The 13,416-nt window shown below is 35.8% G+C and overlaps 2 protein-coding genes across 3 annotated transcripts; one reads left to right on the top strand and one right to left on the bottom strand.

The window, feature by feature from the left end:
• Positions 1–1,954: 1,954 nt before the first annotated feature.
• LOC125839183 (uncharacterized) lies at positions 1,955–8,742 on the top strand. 2 transcript variants are annotated; one of them, XM_049518154.1, is made up of 8 exons: positions 1,955–2,047; positions 2,293–2,988; positions 4,702–4,941; positions 5,448–5,537; positions 7,413–7,562; positions 7,674–7,798; positions 8,161–8,290; positions 8,449–8,742. In XM_049518154.1, the coding sequence occupies exons 2-8, from the start codon at positions 2,302–2,304 to the stop codon at positions 8,572–8,574; spliced, it is 1,548 nt and encodes a 515-aa protein (XP_049374111.1). In that variant the 5' UTR covers positions 1,955–2,047; positions 2,293–2,301; the 3' UTR covers positions 8,575–8,742. The 2 variants fall into 2 exon arrangements, with proteins under 2 accessions (XP_049374111.1, XP_049374112.1); XM_049518155.1 differs by lacking the exon at positions 1,955–2,047 and having other exon boundaries at positions 2,226–2,988.
• Positions 8,743–9,228: 486 nt separating this feature from the next.
• LOC125839227 (NAC domain-containing protein 1-like) lies at positions 9,229–10,262 on the bottom strand. Its single transcript, XM_049518196.1, has 2 exons — positions 9,816–10,262; positions 9,229–9,396 (listed from the first exon to the last, which is right to left on the bottom strand). The coding sequence occupies exons 1-2, from the start codon at positions 10,260–10,262 to the stop codon at positions 9,229–9,231; spliced, it is 615 nt and encodes a 204-aa protein (XP_049374153.1).
• Between the last annotated feature and the right edge of the window lie 3,154 nt (positions 10,263–13,416).

Here is a 13,416-nt window from a genome sequence, read left to right as displayed (position 1 = left end):
TTGTATTTTAGTAAAATAGTAGGGAAATATTGAGAATAGGTAAAGAAGTGTTGTGTATTTAAGTAATTTTTCCTATTTATAAAGGATTAAAATCACCAATCTACAGATTTTGACTTAGACCATCTCCAGCCCATCTCTATTTTACTCTCCATTCTCTATATTTGGAGAGTAAAATAGAGAATGGGTACTCCAATCCACCTCCAAATCACCCTCTATTCTTCAAATTTAGAGAGTTGAATAGTAGTTCTCCAAATTTGGAGAACTACTATTCACACTCTCTGTTTCACTTTTTCATTATTTTATTATTATTATTTCTATTACTTTCTAATTAACATATTATTTTACATATAATTCCATTAATTAAATATCTAATATTCATAATTTTTTTTAAAATGTAATATAATATTTTTAAAAAATATTATTTAATATATACTATTTTAATTTCAAATTAATAGTATTTTTTTGTTTCTAATTTTCGTGAATAATAAAATTTTATTTTATTATTAATTTTCTTTATAAAGAATACGCAAAATTAAAATGGCAAGATGAAAAAAATTAATTTAAAAATACAATACATGATATGATAATTAAATACAAGATAACAATACAATACATAACATAATAATTTAAATACAAGATAACAATACAATATAATACATAACATTATAATTTAAATACAAGATAAAATACAATACATGACATAATAATTAATTCATCACAACAATAATTTAGAAATCCGGTAGGTCGTTTCCAGATTTAACACTATTCGGAAAAAAATTAGGATATGATTCCGAGAATTGTTGCGATTGTGGTTGTGACTGCGGTTGTGATTGTCGATTTCTTTTTTCAAGTATTCGTTGTTGTTCTTGTTGCAGGTAATCACGAACATTTGGATCACCAATAGTTTCTAAATTTTTCATTAAAATTTTAGTTTTGTCTTTGACTTCGATGATTGCAAAGTAGAGCCTTGTCCTCAAACTTTTTGCAATCACGTTTTGTAATTATTGTAGGACCGTCACGTTTTTGGAGAAAGGAAGTGCTATATGATATAATGACTACATGTATTATACTGCACAACATGATAATTGAGGATGAATGTGATCTCAATGCACCAATTCAAGATGCCGTAGAGGATCCAACTCCAACTCCAACTATAGAAATGGCGGTAGATGAAAAATCTCCAATTTGAACAATTTTTAGCTAGACATAAAAAAATTAAGGACAAAAATGCTCATTTTGAACTCCGTAATGCATTAGTAGATCATTTATGGGAGCAACGTAATAATTTTGAAAATTGAGTTTTTATGTAATTGTATGTCACTTTTATTTGAATTTGTTCCCTAATTTATGTATTATATTATATTTTCTTGCAATTTATGTTATTTAAAATTTCGAATAAAATATAATTTCATATCACATTAAAAATTATATAAAGTAATTATTTGGGAAAAAAATAAAAATAATTTATATTATGAAATAAGAAAATAAGAATGAAATAGAAATAATAATATAATATTGAGGAGAGAGATTTTTTTTTTTTTTACAGAGTAAAATAGAAATTTGGATTAGAGTTGGTTGTCTGAAAAAATAGAAAACTCTATATTTAAAAAGTAAAATAGAGGATTGGGTTGGAGATGCCTTACGGGCCCAATAAAAAATTATAGAAGGCCTTGATGTTGACACAATGGGCCCCATTCGGCCCAATTTGAAAACAAATTTTTATCTTCAGAACCACCAGAAGTTATCGCTGCTTACGTAGCGTTAACTGAGAAAGGCTGTGCGCATTACGCACCCTATATTTCCCATCAAAACACACAAAAATCTTCCCCACTTCCTTTTGTCTTTTTTCTCTCTTCAAATAGAAGAAAATAAAATCTATTTCATACTTTTTCATGGTTTCTTACAATCCCTAACAACTTCAATTAGAGGTTTTTGAAGGAGTAATTACTCTGTTTTGTGGATTCTGATAAGGTAATTCACTGTTTTTGAGCACCGGCGCCGTCGGAAACGGTTCAATTTGAGCTGTTGAGAAGCTTCTCTGATCCTGGTATATTTCTGGAAACTTCTATTTGATAGTTTATGTGATTATGAACTTGGATTTTAGTTTGTTAAACTTGAGATAGACTATTACGTATGGAATCTAAGTTATGGATTTGGTGATAATCAGCGAGATTGTTTAAGTTGTAATCGATGCTTGTTGTAGTAGTATGGTTTGATGCTGTTTTGTTTTAGATTGGAATTTAAGGGATATTTTCAATATTGTAAAGGAATTTAGGGGTGATTTTGGTGAAGTTTTGGAAAATGATGTCTGTGGAGAGATCATTTGAAGCATGGGAAGAGGTGCAAAGACATGGGCAGGATTTAGCGGATAAGCTTGCTCAAGGAGTTACTGGTTTGATTCAGTCTCATATTACTCCTCCGTCGTTTCCATGGCCTTATTCTCAAAATTCCAGGCCTTTTGATGTAGAGTTGTTAGCTGAAAGTTTTATTCCGAGAGATTTTGGTATAGCTGTGGATAAATCTGCTATTGCAGGGGTTTCAGCAATTTTTGATATGGGGAACAGAATAGGGCAAGCTTCTAAGCTTTTTGATGTAGAGTTGCCGGGTCAAAGTTTTATTCCGAGGGATTTTGGGATAGCTGTGGATAGCTCTGCAATTCCAGGGGTTTCATCAATTTTTGAAATTGGACACAGGATAGGGCAGGCTGGAGCAGACTTTGGGGCTTGCTTGAATGGAATGGTTCACCAGTTTTTCAGGAAGTTGCCGGTGCCTTTTCGGCAAGATGAAAATTTAGGATTGTCTTTGATGGCTGGGACAGATAGCCAAAGAGCTGATCTGAGTGTTACCCTGCAGGAGGATTTGGGGTTGTTGGCAGAAAGATTTAGGGGATATGGGTATGCTGAAAAGGATTCAGCTGAAGATAAACCAAGTGAAGAGGAGTTTCTTGGTGTTAATTTGAAGGCATTTAAACACTTCGGCAGATCACAGGTAAAATTTTAGTGAAAATTGAAAGGATTATGTTCTTGTCAAGTCACATCTATAATTTCTTAATATTTTCACTCATATTTTTGACACAAGAAAAGATGACCAAACAACAGTACAGGGATGGAGGAGGAACTTATATGTTTTCAGTCGCGGATATGATTCCTTGCTTAGCATGTTACAAACATTTGGTTGATGCTTGTTTTATAGAATACTTAAGGTGCAGTTTTATAAAATGAAGATTTCCGTAAGTTTGTTGTTGGATTCACGCCTTAGTAAGTATAATTTAGATTTTGCACTTGGAAGATACTTAAGCTGCAATGATGTGATATATGGATATTTCCAAAGCTTGTTCTCCGTCTGTAAGCATTAGCAAATATGACATGCGCCTACAGTCTACTGGTTTAGAATGCCGCACTAATTGATCAAGGACTCAAGGTAGTGGTAGAGGTGTAGGAATTGACCTATAGTGATGTCAAAGGCTTGCTTTCCGATGCATAGTTAGCTTTCTTTCCATCATAGGGTGTTAACCCTATAATAAGTAGTGATAGTGGTCCCCTTCAAATGTGTGGGTTAAGTTCTATTAGTGAATATGTGGGCAGGAGATCTGTTGAAGTGTTCTCCTAGCTTCTCAGAGGAAAACCGAGGGAAAATCCTTTGAGGGGACCTAAAGCCAAACCCTGAAAGTTCCTTTAGAAAAATGTGAAGCTGAAGGCAACATATTTTGGAGAATAACAAGTTGAATAGTTACCAAGCATTCTGTTTACAATAGGTGGCAAAAGAACTCTAATCCGAATCAAACAAGGAATCCTTGTAAATCAAGAAACATTTAAAAGGAAAAAAAAGTGATATAAATAAATGCTGATTTGACTAGGAAACAAGAATGATGAAGTTATCTAAATCAAATAAAACTAAAATTCAAATCCTAAATTGTGTAGTGTCCCTGGTGTTTAAGCTCAATTGAAAAAGCGTGAGGGTCTTGTGTCTTTGGTCATAGGTCCGAGCCCTACGCCAAGCGAACTAACTCTGGTATTTAATTGGGGAAGGGTGAAGGGGCAAGCCATTGTCCCGCTGTTTCAAAGGCTGTGGTTGGCCCAAAAAGCTGGCTCCAGACAGATTTCTCGGTCCTTGGAAAAAACTAGAGCAGTATGTAGATAACTGTAGTATGGAAAAAACTGGTTTCACATATGAGAAATGAGTACTTCATTTTTAGCCGGTGACAGCCCTAGATTTTCCTTGTTTTTTTTATATTATGCGGGACACGTGTAGCATTAGAGCTTCTTTGTGTGTTTCTTATTGTTACCAGTTTTTCAGTAAAGTATTCATCATTGTTGGCATTCAGCCACAGCTGATCCAAAGCTAAACTAGCAACTACCTTCCAATTATATTCTGATATGCTGAGTGCTCCTTGTTTTTAGATCTTGGCTAGGATGTTCCACATTTAAATGTCAATTTGCTTCTGTAGATGGAAAAAATAACAAATATATCACCAAGTGACTGCGTGTTCATGTCATTTCATGTATCATGCATGTGTAAAGTAAACGTTTCTCTTGATCCCTGCCAATTCCCATTTAATAAATTGGGGCTGTGGTTACAGTTGTGGGAGTGTACCTGTTCTAAACTTGTGTGGGTTGACTAGAGGTGGGAAATAAGTCGTGATTTATGTTCCTCTGTTGTGAGTTTGTTTTGAGATCTTACTTTCTTGATCTCCGAATGCAGGGTACAATCAATTTTTCGTCAACATATGAAAGTAGGACCAGGAATGTAGAAAGTTCTGTGGCTGCTAGAGGAGATTTATGGAGAGTAGAGGCATCACAGGGTAGTTCCACATCAGGAAATGAAAATTCTTCCCTGTTCCTTGTTCAACTTGGACCAGTACTTTTTGTCCGTGATTCAACACTACTTCTGCCAGTTCACTTGTCTAAGCAACACCTTCTTTGGTATGGCTATGACAGGAAGGTATGCAAACTGTAACTTTAGGACATTGTTTGCTTGTATTGAAAAGTCTTCCAGTACTTTTGGCCTTCTGGGCACTGGTTTGGGTGTGTGTGGGGGTGGGGGGGGGGGTGGGGGAGCATACTGGTACTGGTTGCATTGTAGTATGTTCTGATGTACAGACTCTAGTCTCTCTATTCATGATAGTTTAGCTTGTGGTACGTGTAATTGTTGAATCAGATTTGTCTCAAGTGATTGGCAGTCTTGAAGCAGGGTACCGATGTGAATATAATATCTCTAATTTTCACATGGTTTATCTTCTCTGCTGGAGATGAGATGCCATGAACTCATTTTTAATACCAAGCCTGCTTGATTGAGATTGTTCCTGTGTACCAAATTTAGTCAAGAAATTATTACTTTATTGACTGAATGATTTCAGAAACCTTGCATACCAAAATGACTCATTTTTTACATTTGTTGTGTGTATAATAATTACGTTAATTTACTTGTCTCTTTTGATCAATGGACAGCGTGGGATGCATTCGCTTTGTCCAGCTGTGTGGTCGAAACATCGAAGGTGGCTTCTTATGTCGATGATCTGTCTTAATCCTTTGGCCTGTGTAAGTGGAGTTCTATATTCATGTACACTACTCGTATTTCTGCTAGTTTTGTGGAGTTTTGGTTGCTCCCGTTCTTAATTTTTTTATCATGTTTGCGCATGACACTTCTCTTTATTGGAGAGTTACTTTCTGTGACTGTATGCTAGCTGAGGACATAGCTGGTAACATTCCCCTGGCTGCCACGCTCTATTAAGTCTTTAATTTTTCCAGAAAGACCTGAAAAGCTTAGTTCTTAACCTGGGTCTGAAGCTTTGGTTTAGTCAGCGTGCTCTCAGTCACTCTTCCCTATTTGTGCATCATTGAAATTTTTGCCTTAGTTTCTAGTTCACATATTGTTGAGGTGATGATTATTGCGGCACTCTCCTGTTATGTCTGTATTGTTCACAGTCTAGTGACCCATGATTTTGTTGGATGAGGTTGTACCTCTTATTTGTTTTGTCATGTTTGCGGGCTCTGGTGAAGGTAATGAGATGGTGTGCTCTCTCTTCTTACCTATGTAATTGATTTGTTTGTTGTGCGCGAGTTTTGCTGCTTGAATCCCCCCCAAAAAAAAAAAAAAAAAAAGAATCCGGCAGGTGCTGTTGAAAAACCGTATTATTGCATTAGATTTTTATTTACTAAATAGTCATACTCCACATTCTTCAGACCTGAGGGTGCTTTTCTTACCAATAAAGTAATAGTTCATTGATAGGCAGGAAGTCCTGGTATACCACTGATATATACAAAGTAGAGAACCTGCGGCAATATATGGTTCTCTATAATAAGTATGCAATTCGCCTAGACATTCCACTTCTCCAATGTCTCCAGGTCTAGGCCGTAACTAGTTGAGAACTTCTTTTTGCATCTCTTATGCCATTATACTATTAGGGGTCATTTGGTTGGAAACAAGTTAGCCGAGATAAGTTATCCTGGGTTAGCTATCCTGGGATAACTTATCCACCATGTATATGGGATAACTTATCCCACCACTATGATATAAATGGTGGGATAAGTTATCCCAAACATGGCAACCAAACAACATAATTTTTTTAATCCCATCACTATTTCCTTGTCCCATCACTGTTATTTTTAATCCCTCACACCAAACGAGCCCTTATAGTATAGATTGCTCATTATAGGAGAAGGAAGAAGATTGGTGTTCATCAATCAATTCAGAAATGCAGCAGCGCAATTTATATGTCCATTTGTGAATCCTTCAACACATCTATTGAGTTGCCTTGATTTGATCTAAATTTTTTATCACTAACTACATACCCTCAGCCACATTTCAACAACAAAAACAATTGGAGTCTGGGAGGTTACTGTGTACGCAGACCTTACCCCTACATTGTGGGGGTAGAGAGGCTGTTTTTGATAGATCTCTCAGCCATATATGATGTCCTAAATTTTTGAAGGCCTGGAGAAAACAGTTATTTGTCTCATGATACTTTCTTCGCCTCAGTAATTTCCTAGAGTGAAATTCCCAACGCTGCTTTACATTTAGCACATGCTAGAATAGAGACCCAGTGATTAGAGGTGACGTGCAAACCTAATACTTTATTCAGGATGTGGTGTTGAAGTATTCATCTTCATTAACTTGTTTGTTGGTGATCATGCTAAGTTTATACACAAGCAAGAACAGTATTTTAAGGGAGCACGATAACTTCTCTCGTGCAGAGAATCTAGATGCTTTTTGTGGACAACCTGGTAATCGTTTCTTTCCAGTTTTGAAACTTAGTTGGGTGTGTGACCATTTTCCACTTAGGTAGCAGACTTGGTTCACAAGGATTTGATCTCAGATGCTTTTCTACACTGTTGTTTTTCTGGATTTGTAAGCTTAATTACTCAAAATGTATTTTCTTTCTTAGCAACTTATTGAACCTCTTTATTTTGCAGTCGTTTATGGACTTGCAGTTTCCAAATGGTCAAATAACGTACGTATCTGGGGAGGGATTGTCCACCAGTGCCTTTTTACCTCTATGTGGAGGTTTGCTTCAAGCCCAGGGTCAATACCCGGGGGATCTCAAGTTCAGTTTCTCTTGCAAGGTGAGGTGATGTTTAATGTGAGGAAGTATTTGACATTCGATGATTTCTGTACCTGTTCCCACTTTATCTGGTGTTTTATTTAAGAACAATATTTTCACTTATTATATGCAGAATAAATGGGGAACATGCATTACACCGATGATGCATTGGCCCGACAAATCATTTAGTTTTGGGGTTACCCAGGCATTGGCTTGGAAGAGATCTGGCCTCATGTATAGGCCAACCATTCAAATAAGGTAATACTAGCTGCTTCATATTTATTTAACACTGAATTTTTCTGCTTTCTGCTGTTTTATGGTGTTGCCATCAACATCTGATGGTGCAGTGGCATTAGCAAATATGGAGAGGTTTGCGCCACAATTGTGGAGTTTTTTGGTTAGAAGTTTTCTATATTTTCATGTGAGGCTGAAATCTTCAATTGTCATAGCCTTTTCCTGGTTTTCTCTGTGATGTGGTAATTATGTTCGTTGCACTTGCATTCTGCTTACATGTACAGTCACTTATAGCTTGATAAGTATCGTTCATCTCTTCCTTCTTTAATGTTGTAACAAGTTTATCAGTCGCCTTCTAATCATTTTCTTTTCTCATACACTATTAGTGTATGCCCGACAGTTGGTGGGAGCAGTCCCGGTTTGCAGGCAGACATCACACATTCTCTAAAGGAGGGATTAAATATCATCTGTGGCTGTGCACTTGCAACACACTCTTCTGCGTTTGCATCGTTAGCTGTAAGTCATTCCTGAACTTCTCCCTCCCTTTTTTTCTTGGGAGTTCCACTTTGCCGGGCACTAACTCTTATTGTTTTTATTTGCCCCTCCACCCATGTTCCTGCTTCTTTCTTTTTGTACTTTATTATGATATATACCTTTTTCTCGTGCAAATGCAGCTTGGGCGGTCAAAGTGGAATGGAAATGTTGGGAGCTCAGGGGTGGTTGTTAAGGTGGAAACCCCTCTTGGCAACACTGGCAGGCCTTCCTTCTCCATTCAGTTGAACAGTGGCATCGAGTTTTAATACACTTAAGAAATTTCCCCTACCCAAAAACCACATAGTACTGCAATCATCTGTAAATAGCCTATGTATGACAAAGGACTGTCACATGTATAGTTCATCTACTGGTCTCTTTACTGGGGTTATTTTGCTTTAATGGTAGAAAGGGGGAAGTTAGCTCTTTAATCACAAATATAAGCGTATTTTTGGGGCTGATCTTCTAATTTTTGTATCCATTTCCTCTCTTAGAAGTCTTGAGCTCGTCATACCGATGTTGTGCAGGAGGGAAGCTGTGGTAAATTATGTATCCCTTTTTTTCCAAATTGACTGGTTTTTGGACGACTCCTTTTCCAATTCCATCCCATCTTATTCTGGATAAACCATCGGCTAAATAATATATGCTTTTCGAAAGAGCTTGGCCGGCAGAGAGGAAGTGACTATATAAAACGTGTTTCAGTTTCAGTTACATTGAATGTTCAAACAAAAAAATAAAAAACGGTGTATCTTTATTATAAATGATGTATCTCCACTATAAACAATGGGAATGAATTAGTATTCATTTACAATGTTACAATGAATTGATATATTTATTGAAAACTAATACTAAAAGCTATCTAAAATGGTGGAGAGTAGTCCATCTAAGAATCGTAGAGAGTCCGATTCAATGATGTTACAAGCTTAGAGAGTCAGATTCAATGTTGCTATAGGCTTTAATACGCCATTAAGAGGATCATCAATAATAGAATTGAGCTCTTCAGTTTCAATTGTCTCTTTTTGTTCAATTGGATCGTCTTCCCCTTTCTTTCTTTTCACTCGGCAAAGTACGTAATTTTCTTTGTTATAGTCCTGCAAAAAAAAAAATTGGAATTAATATACTATGCACCAAAAATGAACCAAAAAAAAAAAACTATATCTACTAGAAAACTTTATTTCAAGTAGAACAAACAAAATCTAAAAGGCCAATAAAAAAACCGATCCATACATAAGAGAAGCGACCTAGCTAAATTTATTCACAGGTCCAATTAAATTTGGATCACACACTATTCATTGACGGGTGACACATTTCTCGAGATCAAACCCGAATTATCAACATATTAAAAACTAAAGACGCGGACAAAGAAATAGAAAATCTATACATACCAACATAGGGGTTCCGGATAAACTTGCTTGAGCCCCTATCTCCGGTATCGAATATCGAATGATAATACCAATATTTTTTTTTTGAAATAAAAAACCTCAAGAATTATGAATTATGGTGAACTTACACGTACTCGTTTACGTAATTGTTTTTTAACTTCATCCGATATTGAATATTCTTTCATGAGCCATTGTCCATCGTGTTCTGACGCTTTCCATTGATACCTTAAACTTCTTTTGTATCCCAATATCGAACCTCGTTCACTAATTACAGCTTTGCCTTTGTCTTGTGATTTCCATGAACCACTTCCAACACTTCGAACATATCTCGTATTTTCTTTCTTTTTTTTCTTCAACTCCGTAAAAAAATACATCGTCTTCTCTTTTCTACCATCAAAAAATACCCATGGATCTTTTGAATAAAGATCTTCTTGTTCAATTGGAACTAATGTAGGCAACGGTTTATTTATTACGTAATGTAAGAGGTATTTCATCAATTCTCTATCTGTTGGATGGAATCGAAATCCCTCTGTATACACTGAATACGAACTAATTTTTCGTTCGTCGTATGCCATGGTATGAGGTATGAGCAAAATGTTTGGTATAACCGTATAAGTACGAGGTTTGTCTGTATATATATAGACTTTTTACGTAAGATAGAGGAATCTGGTAATTTGTATTGGATTAGGAATAGAAAAATATATTTAAACCTTTGTTTTGTTTAATTAGGTAAGTTAATATTGTGTTGGTATTATACTATAATTTTAGAGGAATAGGGAAATCGAATAAAGTAATTATATTTATTGTAGGAAAGCCCTTCTATTCAAAGCGGTGGAAAAAAAAAACAAATTTGGGTAGAATTTTGTATGTTTTTCATTTTTTAAGTTCATGTTAAAATAAGAAGACATAATGCATAAACATGACCCTTAAGTTAATGTCAGTTGATAACTATGACCGGCCTCCAACTTTGAATGTGCACAAGTAGGCACTTAAACTTGTATAAAATTGAACAAGTAGACACAAGTGTCCTACATGACACAATACACGTAGGACACCATGTAGGACATAAAATTGCCATGTAGGGTACCATATAGGACAAATGTGTCCATTTGCTCAATTTTATACAAGTGTAAGTGTCTACTTGTGCACACCAAAAGTTAAAGGTTTAAGTTAAGGGTCATGTTTATGCATTATGTCAAATAGAAAAGAATTTGTTGTTCAATTTAACTAGGAATAATGTTTTTAGTTTCTAGTAGGTATTTTCCTAATTATAAATAAGAACGATAGTCAAAACTATTTATTTTAGGAAGGGACAAATTAGAAGTTTGTTTTTGGGTCGGCAATGGAGAAACTGAGAAGATCATTTTTGCGAAAAGAAATCTTACTAGTGAATTAAAGAGAAAATATGAACGGACGATTGATATGAATTAATCTGGCTCTGAAAATTTGTCATGCTTCAAAAATAATGGACGTGATGTTACTTGTCCGCAATTGATCAAAAGGAAACTTACAAAGACTTATCCAAAAAGTTTAGCATAAGAATATCTTTAAAACTGCCACCAAAGGTTTTCCAAAACGGGGAAAAAATGGTGTAAAACCTCGAAATTGCAGGTCAAAACCCTCTCAAGTCTCGCTTCCGCGAAGTTAGATCGATCATCGCAAACGCTTAAGCGAACATAGAGTGAAATTCAAGTACGTTGTGTAAAATGAATGGATATTCACGAGCTAACGAGCAATGTCAGTAGTCAATGCTTGAAATTAATTACCCCTTACACTGGAGCTGTTATCTGCTTGGAAAAGACAATGTGTACTATAGGTAATAGCGGAAGAAAACTCAAGTCCAAACTTTGCTTTCTATTTGAATCAAGAGAAGATAAACTAATGCAAGAAAAATACTGTTTGGGGAAGCAAACAAATCAACAAGAGCAAGCAAAATAAATCAACAAACGAGACATCAAATTTAACGTGAAATACCTTTTCGGTGTGTGTGAACAGTAAAAACCACGTAGGAAGGGATCCAAAACCTTGGATTTTTATTTATCCACGTAGAAAGGGGAAAAGACCCAAAACTCAAAACTATCTAGAATCCAGAGATTCCATACTTGTGTCAAACTTGACCTTGATGGCCTGGCTACTCTACGTGCTTTTGAATTTTGATACTAAAGGCACTTTTTATGTCGATTAGTTTTAATTAGTATTACTATAGTTTTTGGACAGAAAGACAACCAGTTGATTGCGTAAGAATAAAAGGGTGCAAGATTTCATAATTTAAATAGCATTTGAAACAAAAGAAGGAAGTCATTTTCTAGCTTATTAGACTGCATATTTCAGGATAACTTATAGTCTATCCAAAATGTTGTTGGGATTTTATTAATTTTTTAAGTTAAGTCTATAAATCTTGGGAATCTGGGAATCCGTGTTGGGGTAGGAATGGGAAAAGGTAAATATTATAATTGTAGAGGAAATAGGAAAATCGAATATAGTAATTATGGTAGGAAAAGCCCTTCAATTAAAGTGTTAAAAGAAAAAAACCAAATTTGTGTAGAATTTGGTATGTTTTCAATTTTTTGTAAGTTGACGTTTAAATAGGAAAGAATTTGTAGTTAAAATTCTACTATGTATTTCCTATTATAAATAAGAAGATAGTCAATAAGTACTATTTATTTTAGAAACGAATTAAAAGTGTGTTGTTTTTTTTTTTTTTGGTCAAGCGGCGGGCAATTGAGAAGCTGTGAAGACGACTTACTAGTGAATTCAAGAGAAAATATGGACGGACTATCGCCTATCGGTGTGGAGATCGTCCGTTGTTGGGACTATCTCAGGAGCAATATGTACTTCGAACGATGATGCGGGGATCCGCTGGTGGCTGAATAATTCGAGCCTGACGCTGCTATGGGATTTGAGCCCCTACTCTTGTTTGAGAACCATGTGGTGTAGCCGCCACACCACTACCTTGAGAAAAGTTTTCCAACACACTCAGCGTCCTGAAACAAGAGAGTTGCTACATACTCATTGATGGCACAAGTATTCATTTGTGATAAGTCATTGATGACACCAGGACTGAGGAGGACTATGATACACACTTGAGATTGTGCTCTAGAGACTGAGAGGATGGCACAAGTATTCATTTGTGATAAGTCTTCATTGATGACACCAGGACTGAGGAGGACTATGATACACACTTGAGATTGTGCTCTAGAGACTGAGGGGAGAGAAGTTGTATGTCATGTTCTCAAAGTGCGAATTTTGACTTGATTTTATAGCATTTCTTGGACACTCTGGTATCCAAAGAGGATATTCGAGTGGATCCAACCAAGATTGAGGCAGTTAGAGACTAGATGAGACCTACTTCAGTTACCGTTTTGTGGGGCTAGCAGGTCATTAGAGTTTCTCCACTATTGCATCCCTATTAACCAGATTGACTCGACAAAGTGTGAGCTTTCAATACATTCATTAGACTTCCGAACAAGAGGTTTTGTTGGCTGCCGTTGTTGTAGTCTATTAGGTTAGGTGGAATGTTATATTCTGATGTTGAGGTAAGTGTGCAGATTTCAGTTCAAATCTTTTGAATATTAATATCCTCACGTTCAAGCTGTGTGCATAGGTAGATTATCCAAGGGTCAAACTTGTACTTGTAAGCGAGGGAAAAATGGGGTGAATTCAAGAAAAACTTATCGAGCTAACTTTGTTCATGATTGTGCAAGTATTTTGTGCCTTTTTTTTATGTGT

This window comes from Solanum verrucosum, unplaced genomic scaffold (genome assembly GCF_900185275.1).
Source record: "Solanum verrucosum unplaced genomic scaffold, falcon-dt-bn FXZP01000170.1, whole genome shotgun sequence".
In the NCBI taxonomy this organism is placed as follows: domain Eukaryota; kingdom Viridiplantae; phylum Streptophyta; class Magnoliopsida; order Solanales; family Solanaceae; genus Solanum; species Solanum verrucosum.
The sequence above is the reverse complement of the archived record's forward strand: the minus strand, read 5'-3'. Positions and strand labels throughout refer to the sequence as shown.

Bases quoted from the DNA above. Each gene is read 5' to 3' on its own strand.
- LOC125839227 (XM_049518196.1), bottom strand. From the start codon at position 10,262: ATGGCATACGACGAACGAAAAATTAGTTCGTATTCAGTGTATACAGAG. The intron at 9,397-9,815 runs GTAAGTTCACCA...TTTTTTTTGCAG, and splicing joins AATTACGTAAACGAGTACGT to GACTATAACAAAGAAAATTA.
- LOC125839183 (XM_049518154.1), top strand. From the start codon at position 2,302: ATGATGTCTGTGGAGAGATCATTTGAAGCATGGGAAGAGGTGCAAAGA. The intron at 5,538-7,412 runs GTAAGTGGAGTT...TTTATTTTGCAG, and splicing joins GTCTTAATCCTTTGGCCTGT to TCGTTTATGGACTTGCAGTT. The intron at 8,291-8,448 runs GTAAGTCATTCC...GTGCAAATGCAG, and splicing joins CTGCGTTTGCATCGTTAGCT to CTTGGGCGGTCAAAGTGGAA.